At 42.4% G+C, this 15,903-nt stretch overlaps 1 protein-coding gene across 1 annotated transcript in view; it reads left to right on the forward strand.

Annotated features, from left to right (window-relative positions):
* Positions 1-13,058: 13,058 nt before the first annotated feature.
* Positions 13,059-15,903, forward strand: part of mrps35 (mitochondrial ribosomal protein S35) — a 31,284-nt gene continuing 28,439 nt past the window's right edge. The window contains exons 1-2 of the mRNA XM_073059427.1: positions 13,059-13,210; positions 15,645-15,694. Coding sequence (XP_072915528.1) covers positions 13,078-13,210; positions 15,645-15,694 — 183 coding nt within the window. The 5' untranslated portion in view covers positions 13,059-13,077. The remainder of the gene's footprint in view (positions 13,211-15,644; positions 15,695-15,903) is intronic.

A 15,903-nucleotide genomic window follows, 5' to 3' on the forward strand; every position in this document is an offset into this window, starting at 1 on the left:
TGGCAGTCTGTTGTCGTCAGCCTCTGAATTGACAGATAAACTGTCCCTTCATCCAGCTCCATTTCCAGTTTTACACCAGACACATCTATTGTGATCCATTTGATTTTATGATCTACTTCAGTAATATGGCAGTTCTAGGCATGACAGCTCAACTTTGCCAGACTTTGTGTTGTCTGATTCTGTTTCACATTTAGTCACTTTATGCATTAGCTTACTTTCGTGTTTGAAACTTTTCACTCTATGCGGTGTTTCTCTTTGGTCGTGTGTTTTGGCTGACTTGCGCACTTTTGTGTAACCTTGTCTGTGATATTTCCTGCAAACTTCTTCTTTGAACCAACAGTCATTTCCATCATGGGAGGATTTGCCAAAACGATAACATTTTTGGAATTTAGCACCATTCAGGGAAATGTTGTGCACTTAACATTCTAAACTCTTTTTCTGTCGTCCTGCTGCAGTCTCTAACAATATTACAATGGGCAATGCCCGTTCTAAGGTTAGGTCACTTTTTGACAGTACCTACGTTTGAGTGCTTTGACTATGCATGCCACAGCAGTGCAAAAAATAGAAATAAAAAAAGTAGTGAGTTCAATGTCCTTTCAGAAACCGGATGGCAGAGGGGAATGAGCTGTTCCTGATTCACTGAGGGTGTGCCTTCAGGCTTCTCTGTCTCCGTCCCGACGGTACAATAAGAAGAGGGCATGTCCTGGATGGTGAGGATCCTTAATGATGGACGCCACCTTCCTAAGGCACCACTCCTTGAAGATGTCTTGGATACTACAGAGGCTAGTACCCATGATGAAGCTGACTAATTTTACAAGTTTCTGCAACTTATTTTGATCTTGTGCAGTAGCCCCCCCCCCCCCCGACCCCACCCCTCAATACCAGACAGTGATGCAGCCAGTCAGAATACACTCCTGGTACATTTGTAAGTTTTTGAGTGTTTTCGTTGGCAAACCAAATCTCCTCAAACTCCTAATAAAATAGAGCCGCTGACTTGCCTTCTTCATAGCTGCATCAATGTGGTGAACTACATATACCTGTCTGGACACGCCCCCCCCGCTGACTGCTCCTGTGGCTCCTCCCACAGACCCCCCTGCTGACTGCTCCTGTGGCTCCTCCCACTGACCGTGGCTCCTCCCACGGACCTTGGTATAAAGGCGATTGGGGACACCGCCCCGGCCTCAGTCTCCAGGATGCAGGAGGTCAATTACTGCTTGTTCTTTCTTCCAGCCAATAAAAGCCTATATCTCGCCTCACGTCTCCAAGAGTTATTGATGGTGCATCAATCAATTTACACACACATTCTACATATTCATTAACATCATTGTCTCCTGCCCAACACTTTTTCATGCCAATCTACAGTGTGAGGAAAACATTTTCTTAGAGCTCCTACTAGGTAAGTTCAAGGTATGTTTCAATCAACATTTCACTCATCCCCTCCGCACCCCTCCACCTCCCACAGTGTTTGTTGGGACCGCCACCTGTGGCAGGGCACTGACTGACCATGCCTCACTTGACATGGGTTTTGATGAAGCTGTACCTGGGGAAGGCAGGGGTACAGCATTTAGCGCATCCTCAGACGCTAGTGCTAATTGTTTCTTTTCCAACACGGAGGTGGTTTTATACTTTGTCAGTTCTTTCTGTGTCTTTTCCTTCTTAAAATTTTGCTCACTTTCTCTCCTTTTTACAGATTCATCTAACCATTTTTGCATTTCATGTGTACATTAAGCAAACACAGACCACCCACAGTTTCCTTTCTCTAACACATCTGCAGATGATCACTTAGTCCATTCCACATGCTTCAACATACATTTCAACATACTTAATACTTTCTGGTACAAGCATGCACACTTCCTCCTTTAGAGGTCTGGGACAAGGGACTTTCAGGCTACCATTCACGCACACATTTTGGAACTGTTCTTTTAAAACAACACACACCGAATTTTCGTGTGGGCTCCAACCCGGACCACAGCAACCTCATTTTTTTTAATGCTGCGGCGGCAACTGAAGTGGCGTATCTTGACTACTGTACTCCACACAGGAGGAAATTTGTATTCCAGCAGCAGACTCAATCCCTTGCTCAAATATGAGCAGCCTAAGATTTAGAACTAATCAGCTACCAGAGCTAAATTCCTTTCTCTCTTATAAAGAAGCCGAAGGTTAGCCATCTCAGTGGAACCTCTACATAACAGTTGAAGAAATTGTCGCCGCCAAGAATAAAATAAAATAGCACACTCTTACGACATAACTTTCATTTTTATTTTACCTGTGCTCAAGTAGAACAGCATGAACCCTGTCACCCATACTGTCCTGAAGCCTGAACAGAAAACTACTACTTTTATACAGAATTGATTTATCAGTAACAAATACTGATCATTGTAAATTGTATATGTTTCAATTCCTTACTGGTAAAATCAATCACCATCTACAACAGAGGTGTTAAAGTCAATCGCAACTTCAAGCAGACAGGGCGGTGATATTTTGAAGTTGGTAAAGAAAATAGAGCCTGTTTCACATCCTTCTGTTATCTTGTCTGTCTCTGGCATTCCCCTATTGTAGTGGTCACCAACCTTTTTAAGCCCAAGATCCCCTACCTCGGCCTTAGTGAAAGTAAGATCAACCCCAGATCGATTAGTTACACACATGTGCACTGGACAGAAAAGACCGGAAGTAAAACCCCACAACCCGGAAGTAGAAACGATATATAAACACCAGGGGTACCCACCCTTTTTTGCACTGCGGACCGATTTAATAGTGACAATATTCTTGCGGACCAGCTGACCGGGGGGTGGGGGTGGGGGTGGGGGGTGTTAAACATGACAGGAATACAGCGATACTCGAAGCAGGTTCCTTATGTCCAGACTATTCCACAATTTAGTTTTTGCGGCTCTCGGCACTTAGCTTCTGTCCCGCTTGCTCATGTTTTTTCTGCTCACAAAACTCAACAGGTTTGTCTTTAAGTGCAGGGTGCTTGGACTCAAGGTACCGAAGCAGTTTTGAGGGCTTCATTGCCTCATTAGACAGCCTCCCGGCCCGAACTGCAGCCTTCCACACGCTCGCCGCCAGACGCTTTGGCCAGGGCGGCTGGTCGTGGGTGGGGTGAGAGGACAAGGTCAGGGTGGAGGTCCCCATGCTGGGGCCGCGGCGGTCGCAATCCAGAGAAAGCGACCGACCAAGCGAGGAGAAGTGCGACAGGACGTGCGCCCGCCCCCCTTGTAGGATCTATGGACCGACAAAAGTTTGTTTCAGTAGATTGCAGTGGGTTAGCTGCTCTGCTACTTACGAAACCCTGAGCCCGAATTAGGTCGTCTGCAAATATTTTAACCGGGTTCCTCATGAACATTCGGTGTGGTAAACAGGTTTAGAGGCGGTGCCCATCTGTCCGCGCTCCAGGCCAGTAGCAACGGCACTTCCTGCCGGCCGCGTGAGGCCAACCAGTGATCCCTGGCGCGAGGGTATCACGGCGTTTAGGCGACTGATGACCTCACGTGGGTTCAAGTTCAACAGTGGGCGTGACAGGGAATGAGGAAAGGTGCAGCTGACTCATAACGTTTCCTTGCAACCTGGTGGTCGGGGACCACTGAATTACACTGTGTAGTGTGGGGGAGCTACACACATGCGCACTGGGCAGAAAGAACGGAACTAAAATCCTGCAACCCGGAAACAATCTCTCAACAGGATTTGTGTATTTATTTTTCATTTTTTTTCAGGATCTACTGGGAAAGTCTCAAAGATCAACCGGTCGATCGCAATTGATGGGTTGGTGACCACTACCCTATTGTGTAAAGGGAAGCTATGTTTTACCATTCCGGTAAAGTCAATGGAGGCCTCACATCTGGTTTGAGCAGACACTGACATAGTCAACACAGCCTTTCTAGGCTGTAGTAATCAGAAGTGTCTCCAGCGGTCTCACCTCTAAGATCTCACTTGACTACATCTGCTCCAGGCTATATGCTGTTTTATCACAAATTCCACACAGGTAGGAGGAGGACAGCTAGATGATCAGGTTATTCAATAGTTCCAAGGAAATCAGCCCTCATTCTTCTGGACTCCTGGGTCTGAAACTGACTGTTGGGCAGTCCCACTTCTACTTCTATTGCCTAACTCAAAAGGGCAGCTGTGCATGAGTGAGGAAGGATGGCTTCTGGAGTGATGTTCACCTCAGTAATGACAAACTGACAGGAGAGTGCATCAGCTTTAGTATTCATTTGCTAGGATGGAAGCTGCGGGTGAAATTAAACTGGGTGAAGAAGAGAGCACAAAAGGCTTGACAGGAATTGAGTCTCTTGGCTTCATGGATATAGGAAAGGTTCTTGTGATCTGACCATACCATAAAGAGGTGCTCTGCCCCTTCCAGCCAGTGTCACCATGTCCCTAGGTTCTCCTTAACAGTTCCTGACACCAAGCGATGGGAAAGAAAAACACGGTGGTGCATCTGATTCTCTACAGAAGAGCACTGGGAGAGTACAGCTCCAATGCCAACATCTGATGTATCAACCTCGATGATGAATGGATAGAACGGGTCTGGATGCTGCAGCACTGGGGCAGTGGTGAAGAGTCACTTTCTGGCCTGCTTCATTTGTCCATTGGCATCCTGCAGAGGTCTTCTTGGTGAGTGCATTTATGGGAGCCACGATGGAATAGAAGTTTCTGAAGAAGCGATGATAGAAGTTTGCAAACACCTGTTTGACCGTATATGGTTTGGACCACTCTGTGACTGCCTAAACTTTACATAGATCCATTTGAACACTGATAGAGGTGAGGATACTGCTCTTCTGGAACTTACACTTCTCTGGCTTGGCATATAGGTTGTTATCGAGGAGCCATCTGAGAACATACCAGACATGATCCTGGTAAGAGCAGGAGAAGGTAAAAATGTCATTCAAATACACAAAAACAAACCGATTTGACAGATCCTGGGTGCATCATAGACCAGGGTCTGAAAAACAGCTGGGACTTTTCCCACACCAAATGGCATCACAAGGTATTCATAGTAGCCAGTAGAAGTGTTGAGTGCTGTCTTCCCTTATCTCCTTCTTGGATGTAAACCAAGTTGTAAGCATTGTGCAGATCTACCTTGCTCCCTGGAGATGTTCAAATACAGATGCAACCAGGGGAAGACGGTAGCAGTTCTTCACTGCAATGTTGTTGAGGGGCTGTTAATTAACGCAGGGATGGAGCCTGCCATCCTTCTTGCTCACAAAAAGGAAGCCCACCCCTGTTGGTAGGGTTGATGGATGGATAAATCCCAAGGCCAGTACTTTCTTGATGTATTCTTCCAGGGCTACCATTTCAGGAAACAAGCGGGAAAAGAATCAGCCCTGGGGTGGAATAGTACCAGGTAAGAATTCAATGGTATAGTCGTATGGCTGGTGTGAAAGCAGACAGATAGCCTTCTTACTGAAGACATCAGTAAAATGTCAACCTATTCAGCCTGAACACCAGACAGGTCAGTGCCAGCATTTGGCATAGGAGAGGATATGCTGACAGAGGTTTGTGCTGTACACAGAAAGGCAGACAGCCATTCCGGTCCCAACTCTTGGAGTGCCTTTAAGGACCAATCAAACTGTGGTTTGTGTTGAGATAGTCAGGAAAAGCCAAGCACCAGCAGCAGTTCAGACAAAGCAACAAAATAGCAAGAGAGCTAGTCTCTAAGGTTGGCTTCTAACACAAGTTGGAAGGGGTACTATGAAAAGGTAGATCTTGCCAGTACCCATGGCTGAACATCCAGAGCCTTGACATCAATATTCTCTCTGAATTGTTGAGTTGGAACTCCCATTTTTAAGCCAGAGAGATATACCTGAAGTTTCTGGCTGCCCTGGAGTCAATAAATGCCTGAAGCTCATGGATCTGAGACCCCCACGACAAGGAAGCTGGGAACATTACGCAATTAGGGGAAGATGCTTGCAGGGAGAATCAACCCATCATGCTCATGGATATCCTCTTTTACTGGGTGCCTAGGACATGATGCCTATAAGTGTTTTGGAGTGCAACAGTAGAGGCAGCAATCTCTTCTCTTGCACCTATCTTGTTCCTTCTGAAATAGGTGCATGCCCTCAACTGCACATGCTCCTCTGCTGACTGAGTACTAGGTGATCAAAGTTCAAAGTAAAATTTATTATAAGAGGACATATACATCACCACATAAAACCCAGAGATTCTTTTTAGTGGCCATAATTAGCAAACCTATAGAACAGTAACTGTAAAGTTTCTAGCAGCACTGTAGATCAGAGAGTCTTCATTTCACATGGCACCTAAAGTATGACATGGCACCTTGCATCCTTCTCCAGACACCCCTTTGATTTAGTCATCCGTAAAGAGATGGGTGACTGTGTGTGCATTGGTAGCGAGACACCAACTGTACAGCAAACATGTGACAGACAGACTCTCTCCAACAGCCAAGCAAGATCTTTGAGCTTGTTGGTGAGCCTTGGTGATGAAGTGTTAGGCGTATTCTGGGGTTAGGGTATATAGCAAGCATTAATTTCAGCTGCAACCAGTCTTCAGACTGGAATGTGGATTGCAGTTTGAATTTAAAATGCAACTCTGAACAATTGTCTTCCTAGAGCTGAAGGCTGGGATTGATCACCTGAGATGTCTGCATATGCATGATTGCAGCGAAAGATATGATGAGAATTAACATTCACTTTGGGGGTCTGGAGTGTTGGAGGTATTTGAACATTATATATATACTTCAAAGGAACCATTGTAGATACATTGTAACTATAGAATTGTCCTACCATTACCTTTGATCTTTAGTATATTAAAATGCAAAGGAGAAGATGGCGGCGCGATGCAGCGCGCGCAGCCTCTCTGGAGAATGGATATCCGTTACGTGTTAAGTAGGGATCCGTGCACAATCCTGATTTGATGGAGGCAGATGTGAGAGCGTGGAGGAATACCTGGAGAAACTTCTGAAATGCCCGCTTCGCTGCCGCTGCTACTGTGTGGTCCAGAATCTCTGGAGGAAAAGGACTCCAAGACCTCGGCTTTGCTTGTTTCGGTGGCCGGGACGAGATCAAAGGCGCTCAGCAGAGGATGGCGCTCGGGAGGCTGTATCGGAGGGGCTGGTCGGAGGCTCGAAGTTTTCGGACAGACTCAGAGTCTGCTGTGGTCGGGTGCTTCCGAGGCATTGTCAGTGCCTGGAAGTTTATGGCAGGGAGAGTTCAGTTTGCTGCCTGATATTGGGACGATCGGAGTCGATTGGGACTTGAGACTTGAGACTTTTTAAACCGCGTCCATGGTCTGCGTTTATCGAATTACGGTATTGCTTTGTACTGCTGTAACTATATGCTATAATTATGTGGTTTTGTCAGTGTGAGTCTTGGTTTGTCCTTTTTTTATTTTGTGATATCACTCCGGAGGAACATTGTATCATTTCTTAATGCATGCATGCATTTCTAAATGACAATAAACAAGGTCTGAGTGTCCTCATAATCTAATCTAATCTAATGTCATGTAATATTGGGTCAGGCAGACCTCTTCTTCCGAGATTGTCTCAAATATGATGCCTGCTGCTCGTTTTGCTGAATAGAGTTTTATATCCACCAGCTTCAGTGTCTCTCCAGTGACTGTAATGAAGACAGTCTGCTCATGAGAGCTCAGTGTACTGCAGGTCATTCCCAGGTTACGGCAAAGCTCTATTTCTGTAAACTGTAACCCGAACAGTTCGCAAGACAAAAATGTCACCATGAACTGAGTTCCCAGGCAACAGAATATGCCTGCAGCACCATAGCAGCCAGCAAATCCATCATGCCAGTCTCCCAAATAGTCATTCAAATTTACAGGCTGTGCATAAGTCAGGTTTGGTAATAGGTGGCATTAGGGTGAAAGATTATTTTTGTGATTGGAAGCCTGTAACCCGTGGTGCGCAGGAGAAGTAAACTGATGGAACCCTTTTGGGTTTTTAAAATATGTATTAACAACTTAGCTATTAATGTAAGAGACATGATTAATACATTCACGAATGACACAAACATTGATAGTGTTTTTAAGGCAAGAAGCTACAGAATGATACTGATCTGTGGGTAAGATGGGCAGAGCAGTGACAAATGGAATTTAATCCAGCTAAGTATGAAGTGATACACTTTGGAAGGACTAATATGGGTCGGACATATACAATGAATGGTGGAGTCTTCAGAAGTACAGAGGAAAATTGGGTCCTCAGTTTACATGTCCAAGGATCTTTGCAAGTAAAAGCACAAGTAGATAATTCGGTAAAGAAAGCATGTGACATACTTGCCTTCAGTAGCCAAGGTATGGCACATAAAAGCAGGAAGATTACGGTACAACTTCATAAAATATTGGTTAGGCCATTATTACAGATCTGATCACTACACTATAGGAGGGCATGATTACATTAGACAGGGTGCAGAGGACATTCAGTACAACGTTGCCCAGGATGGAGCTTTTCAATTATGAGGAGAGACTGGACTGGCTGGGTTGGTTTTCCTTAGAGCAGAGAAAGCTGATGTCTGATCTCATCTAAGTATACAGAACTACAAAGTGCATAGACAAAGAGTAATAAAATTGTCCCCATTGAAACGGTATCTAAAACTAGAGGATATGTATCTTTGCTAAGAGGTAAGAAGTTTAGAGGAGATCTAAGAAAGGGCTTTTTCACCCAAAGGATGGTTGAAAACTGGAATGAAGTGGTGGTGGAGGCAGATACTCTCATAACATTCAAGAAGTATGGTACAAAAACTGCACTGCAGTGGACAGGAAGGCTCTATGAGCAGTCAACCTGCCCAACACACCACTGGCACCTGCCCACTCGCCATCAAGGACATATATACAGAAAGGTGCTGGGTAAAGGCCAGCAACCTCGTGAAGGTTCCACCCCACCCTGCTCCTGGACTGTTTGTCCCACTCCCATTAGGGAGGAGGCAGCATCCACAACAGGACCACCACACTCAAAAGCAGTTACTTTCACCAAGCAGTAAAGCTGATCAATACCTCCACCCATTAGCCACCCCACCATCACTTTATCATTTCCTGTCACTTATGGACATACCATTAATCTATGTATATAAGCTATTATACCTTGATATTTATATTTATTGTGTTTTTTATTATTGTGTTCTTTATCTTTTTGTGCTGCCTCAGATTTGGAGTAACAATTATTTTGTTCTCCTTTTTACTGTGTACTCCAAATGGCATTAAACAATCTTGAATCTTGACTTGAAATGCCAGGGCATAGAAGGTACAGACCAAGTGTTGGTAAAGTGGATCAGTATTGAAAGGTACTTAATGGCTGGCATGGAAATGGTGAGCCAAAGGCTTGCTGCTGTGCTGTCTGACTATATATACCATGTGCTTATAGTCTTCTCTACATTGGGAAAACAAAGCCACAACTTTGCCAGAAAACTCCAGTCAGTATGTAAAACTGACCTTGCCCATCAATTTAAATTTCTTCTCAATTCCACCTTTATTTCTCCGACTTTCCACACTGCAGTGTTTCCATCTCCAGGAACATCATCACCTTCCAATTTGGCATATTACAACTCTCAGGACATAACACTGAATTCAGCGATTTTAGCTAACAACTTTTCTAGTTCTAATGGAAGGTCATCAACCTGAAAGATTAACTTTGTTTCTGTCTTCACAGATGGTGCCTGATCTGCATTATCTGGTTTTATTTCAGATTTCTATTATGTAATGTTTTGCTTCTGCAGTTTGTATCTGACTGTTCCGGCATTTTTTAAAAATCTTGATCTCTTTCTCATTCTAATCCTGTTGTCATTCACATTTCCTGCAGTCAGATCCACTGCAATTAACCCGCTCTCAATTTTGTTAGTCAAGGCCATCACAGAAATTCCTTTTGGTCTCGCTATCCCTTCTTTTTAATCATAGAGTCATTGTCATAGAACACTACAGCACAGATACAGACCTTTCAGCCCATCTAGTCCATGCCAAACTATTAATCTGCCTAGACCTATTGACCTGCACCCAGACAATAGCTCCCCGTACCCCTCCCATCCATGTACCTATTCAAATTTCCCTTAATTGTTGAAATCAAATCCTCATCCAACATTTTCACACTGAAAACTCTCATTCCACATTCTCACCACTTTCTGAGTGAAGACATTCCCCCTCATGTCCCCCTTAAACATTTCACCAATCACTCTTTATCCATGACCTCTTGTTCCAGTCTCATCAAACCTCAGTGGACAAAGCCAGTTTGCATTTACCCTATCAATGCCCTTCATAGTTATGTATACCTCGATCAAATCTCCTCTCAGTCTAGGTAATAAGCTCCTAACCTATTAAACTTTCCCCTGTAACTCAGGTCAAATCTTGGCAGCATCTTGTAAATCTTTTTCTGCGATCTTATTGATGTTTTACCTGTAGGTAGGTGACCAGAACTGCACACAATACTCCCAAATTACACCTCACCAACAACTTAAACATCTTCAATATAACATCCTGACTCCTGTACTCAATTCATTGATTTATGAAGGTCAATACTGTATGACAACAGTCTTTTCTGCAACTGAAACCATGCTTGATTTCTATCTTTTCTCAGTTCTGACAAAAAGTCATCATCAACTGAAATATTAACTGTTTGTCTCCATGGCCACTGACCTGTCTTTATTTTTATATGTGTCCTCCTAATCAATTGATTTTAACGCAACAATTCTCAGATACTTTTAGGGACACATTTCTCATTTAGCACCTCTCTTTTTGGTCCCAAATTGCTACTGAATCTGGTTAAATAAATCAATAAGGAGAATGACCATGACCGTGATGTTTTGGGGGTGGAACTGGACTCTCTGACAGTGGTGTCTGAAAAGAGGATGCTGTCCAAGTTGCATGCCATCTTGGACAATGACTCCCATCCACTCCATAATGTACTGATTAGGCACAGGAGTACATTCAGCCAGAGACTCATTCCACCGAGATGTAACACTGAGCGTCATAGGAAGTCATTCCTACCTGTGGCCATCAAACTTTACAACTCCTCCCTCAGAGTGTCAGACACCCTGAGCCAATAGGCTGGTCCTGGACTTATTTCCACTTGGCATGATTAACTTATTATTATTTAATTATTTATGGTTTTATATTGCTATATTTCTTCACTATTCTTGGTTGGTGTAGCTGTAACGAAACCCAATTTCTCTCGGGATCAATAAAGTATGTCTGTTTGTCTGTCTGTCCCAATTATACCTTATTCTTAAATGTAACCATACTTTTATTTTCTGTATATTCTACTTACTGGAATATTGTTCTCTCCTGTTCTTACTCTTAATGGATTGTTGAAGAATGTACTCCCAAAGGTTTTATTCCCAATCATTCCACCTTCACTCTCCATACTATCTTTGAGCTATATTACCCAGAAGCAAGAGGCCACGGGGTTGCTATGTACTTTCTGCATTAAGTCATTTGAGTAAAAGACTGGCAATTTGAGAATTGGGTCACATCACGGTTAAAATTATTAATTCGTGTGTCTGAACACAGAAACACAAAATACTGGAGATATTCAGCAAGTCAGGATTTGAGTTAGATGCCATATGATAATCTAAGTTTACAGCACATCCGTTCACTTCCTACTGCATCGAATTGCCTCCAAGTCCACTCCATCAATTGCCATACATTAGCTCATTCTCCGCTTTCTGGCCCAGACTTCACCACTCTTGAGACTTCAGTTCACACTGCAATTCCTTCTCCCATGAAGGAAATTATCACTCGGTATTTGAAATATCAAGCTCCCTCATATTTCAAATTCTTCTAAATTCTCTCATTCTTCTAATCTCCAATGATTAGTGCCTTAAAACCATAAGAGTGAAGAACAGAATTAGGCCATTCAATCCATTGAGTCTACTCTGCCATTCACTAATGGCAGATTTATTATCCCTCTCAACCCCTTTCTCCTGCCTTCTTCCTGTAACCTTTGCCGACCTTACTAATCAAGAACCTATCAACCTCCACATTAAATATACCAATGACTTGGTCTCCACAGTAGTCTGTGGCAATAATTCCACATATTTACCACTCTCTAGCTATATAAATTCCTCCTTATCTCTGTTCTAGAGGGATATCTTTATATTCAAAGCTGTGCCCTCTGGTCCTAGACTCTCCCACTAATAGAAACATACTCTGCACATCCACTCTATCCAAGCCTTTCAATATTTGCAAACACGAGGAAATCTGCAGATGCTGGAAATTCAAGAAACACACACAAAATGCTGCTGGAATGCAGCAGGCCAGGCAGCATCTATAGCGAGAAGCACTGTTGACGTTCCGGGCCGAGACTCTTCATCAGGATTGGGTGAGTGAGTCCTGACGAAGGGTCTCGGCCCGAAATGTCAACAGCGCTTCTCCCTATAGATGCTGCCTGGCCTGCTGTGTTCCACCAGCATTTTGTGTGTGTTGTTCTTTCAATATTTGGTAGGGCCCAACCTGAAGAACCATTCTTCCAAGGGCATCATCCCAAGAATTGGCATAGACTTCTCTGAACTGCTTCCAGTGTACCCATATCCCTCCCTAAATAAGGATACTGGAACATTAGGTAATTTGGGCTCAATCCATCTGTAATTATTGCAAAAGTAATGGAATTTGCTGCAATTTATTCATTTGGAATAAACTTAGTTAACAAAGGGCGAAAGGTGAAAAGTTTAAGGGGAACATGAGGGGAAACTTTTTCACTCAGAGGGTCGTGAGAGTGTGGAATGAGCTGCCAGCACAAAAGGTGCATGTAAGCTCGATTTCAACGTCTAAGAGAATTTAGGATAGTTACGTGGACGGTAGGGATATGGAGGGCAATGGTCCAGTGCAGGTCGATAGGAATAGGCAGTTTAAACGGTGTCGGCAGGTAGCTGGGTTTCTGTGTTGTACTTTTCTATGACTAAGTACTTTGTGAGTACGGTGATAGTTTCCACACTTTCCAGCTCAGCCTCCCTCTCAGCTTCCATCTCAGTGAACTTACTGCAACCCAATCACAAATCTGCCGGCAGAATACTAAATTAATCCACACATGGACTTGCGTTTCCCAGGAGCCGGCGCGTACGCGCTTAATTGATCCCGCCGCTGGGCTCGGCGCCGCGCCGCCAAGTGCACTCTGGGCCGTTGGAGGACTGGATGATGGCGGCTGTCCCGATAACACGATGCGGCTTGGGCTCATTAACTGTCATGTGCCGGGCAAATTCACGTTTCAGGCGCGCTGCCTTTTATTCCACGGCGTTTTCGGTAACCTCTTCCCCTCCGGCCGAAGGTAATGGGATAACATTAGGCACAGTAAGAGAGGTGCTGCTCCTGGTAAAAACCGGGCCTCAGTCATTCAGTGTGTTACTGGGGTTCAGTTTGTAAACTCTATAACATTTTAAACTTAATAAAACCAACTTTGAAATAAAGAAATAAATCTTTGAATAACGAGCACTAGGCTGTGAATAAATCACATTTAGATTATGTACTGTTCTCATGCCTTGCAAACCAATTTATACATCAACATGACCTTGCTGACGAAATTGCTAAAATGAGTTGGGATTTACTCTGTGGTTCGTTCCTCTTGGCTGCCCTCCCAGCAGAGGCACACCCGATATCATTAAATAAATGAAGCCCATTCATCTTAATTGAAACTAGATTATTAGATTTTTTTTAACATACTAAATTTAGCAAGATGAAACTACTGGTTGCGAAACCGTGGGGACGGGAGTGTGTTCTGACTGCTGCCTTATTACCTGTGCTGTATTCATTTTCATGTAGTCCAAAGTAAATGGCATTAATAAATGTAATTATCCGAAGTACAATAAAATGTTGATAACTTCTGTTGTTTACAATTATGTAGTAACTAACGCAAGTGTATAGCACAGTAAGCGTTCGTCAGTAATTATTTAAAACAAAAATCCGTGTGGCAGATTATTCTAAAAATTAAACACAGGATCATAAAGAAAATTGCAGATACAGTTAACAATAGACAATAATGGTGGAAAGCAAAGGACTTAGATTTAAGTTACTTTTAGTGGTGTGAATAAATGATTTTGACTTAAGTGTACAAGCCACAGTTCAGAAATTTGAAATCGGTACTGTGTTTTATCTGGACAAAGAAAGTTCTGGTTAGGTGGACACATTAGTGGCAAATGGAATTCCATCCAGAAAAGTTGAGGAGAATAAATAGGACAAGGGATGCCCTATTTATTACAATGTTGTGCTAACTGCTATGCTACCCTATACATAGAGAAAATACTTTCCCTTTATTAACTGAAGCTAAGAATATAGGAGCAGAGAAGTCATGCCATAACTGTGTAAAGCATGGAGTATCTTGCATAGCTGTGTTACAACATTACAGAATTACCTGATAGTGCTAGAAAAGATGCAGTAGTGATTTGCAGTCTTGCCAGGGCTGGAGAATTATAGCCACTAGAAAAGACCATCTCAGCTGGAGGCTGTTTACATTAGAGTAAAGGGGACTGAGAAGACATTTAATTAGAACGTGTATAAATATGACTGAATTAGAAATAAAATTTGTTTCTCCTAGTAAAAGGAAAAGTAAAGGGGAAAGATGGTAATTTTAAGTTAATTGGTAGAAGGATTGGAGGGAAATGATGAATGATGGTTTGTAACTCATTGTTCACACCCTATTTACTATAGGGTGTGAACTTTGAAGGGTCATAATTAATAACTAGGAGTGGGAGATGGGTTTCACCTAGGAAGTTACTATTATGTATTTTCTTATATATGTAAACTGATCATCAAGTGGGTAGTTGGTATGTTTAAATGAAATACATAAATTCACAATGTTTGGTGTGCACAATCAATTTGGTGAACAGTACAAACATTGAAATTTGAAGGTAATTGATTATTTTCAAATTTATTCTTTCTCCTGATATATTTGAATGGATTGATGATTAATTCTTGGGTGATCAAAGCCCACATATGATGTGCAAAGGATCAGAAATGTTAGATCCTCTTTGTTCATTGTCCAATTTGTCAAATGTGCATAGGTGATCCCTTTAATCTGTGCACATTTGAAGAACCTTGTGTAAGGTTCTACAAATTCTTAGCCTGTTATTGCTCAGTATGTGTTACTAAACTGTGCCAAAAGTAATGCAACTATTTGTTATAGATAGATAGATACTTTATTCATCCCCATGGGGAAATTCAACTTTTTTTCCAATGTCCCATACACTTGTTGTAGCAAAACTAATTACATACAATACTTAACTCAGTAAAAAGTATGATATGCATCTAAATCACTATCTCAAAAAGCATTAATAATAGCTTTTAAAAAGTTCTTAAGTCCTGGCGGTTGAATTGTAAAGCCTAATGGCATTGGGGAGTATTGACCTCTTCATCCTGTCTGAGGAGCATTGCATCGATAGTAACCTGTCGCTGAAACTGCTTCTCTGTCTCTGGATGGTGCTATGTAGAGATTGAAATAAACCATTTTTTATGAATTGGTCATTCTTGTATCTCACCAAAACATGAACTGTTTGTGCAAAAAAATCAATTTCTTAGCAAAAGTTAAATTCCACTATTCAAGTCATGAAAAATATTGATGGAAACAATAGTTATTGTTTTTGTTTCCTTATTTTTTCCTTTTATGATTGTTATCTATTGAAAATAAGAACACTTAATATATTTCTAAAGTAGCTCAAGAACGGTCAAGTTATTTTCAGTGTCATTCTAATTTTATCGAATCTCTTCAGGTGCAATAGGCGACCACAGACCAACTCCAAAAGAAAGACAAAGGAGAGAGGTAACTACTACACAGTTCTTAAAGGTTTAAAGTACTTGAAGCTCAGAAGTGGAGCAGCTGAACTTTCTTTATATCCTTTATCTTTTTTTCCTTTTGAAAGCTGATTTTAGTTCCTTTCTAAATTATAGAATATTTGTCTCAGTGGTTACTTTATCATATTGTTTAAAAGCAATATGAACAGGGAGAAGATTTAAAATAAGGAGAGTAGA

The sequence above is a fragment of the Hemitrygon akajei genome, chromosome 10, assembly GCF_048418815.1.
Source record: "Hemitrygon akajei chromosome 10, sHemAka1.3, whole genome shotgun sequence".
In the NCBI taxonomy this organism is placed as follows: domain Eukaryota; kingdom Metazoa; phylum Chordata; class Chondrichthyes; order Myliobatiformes; family Dasyatidae; genus Hemitrygon; species Hemitrygon akajei.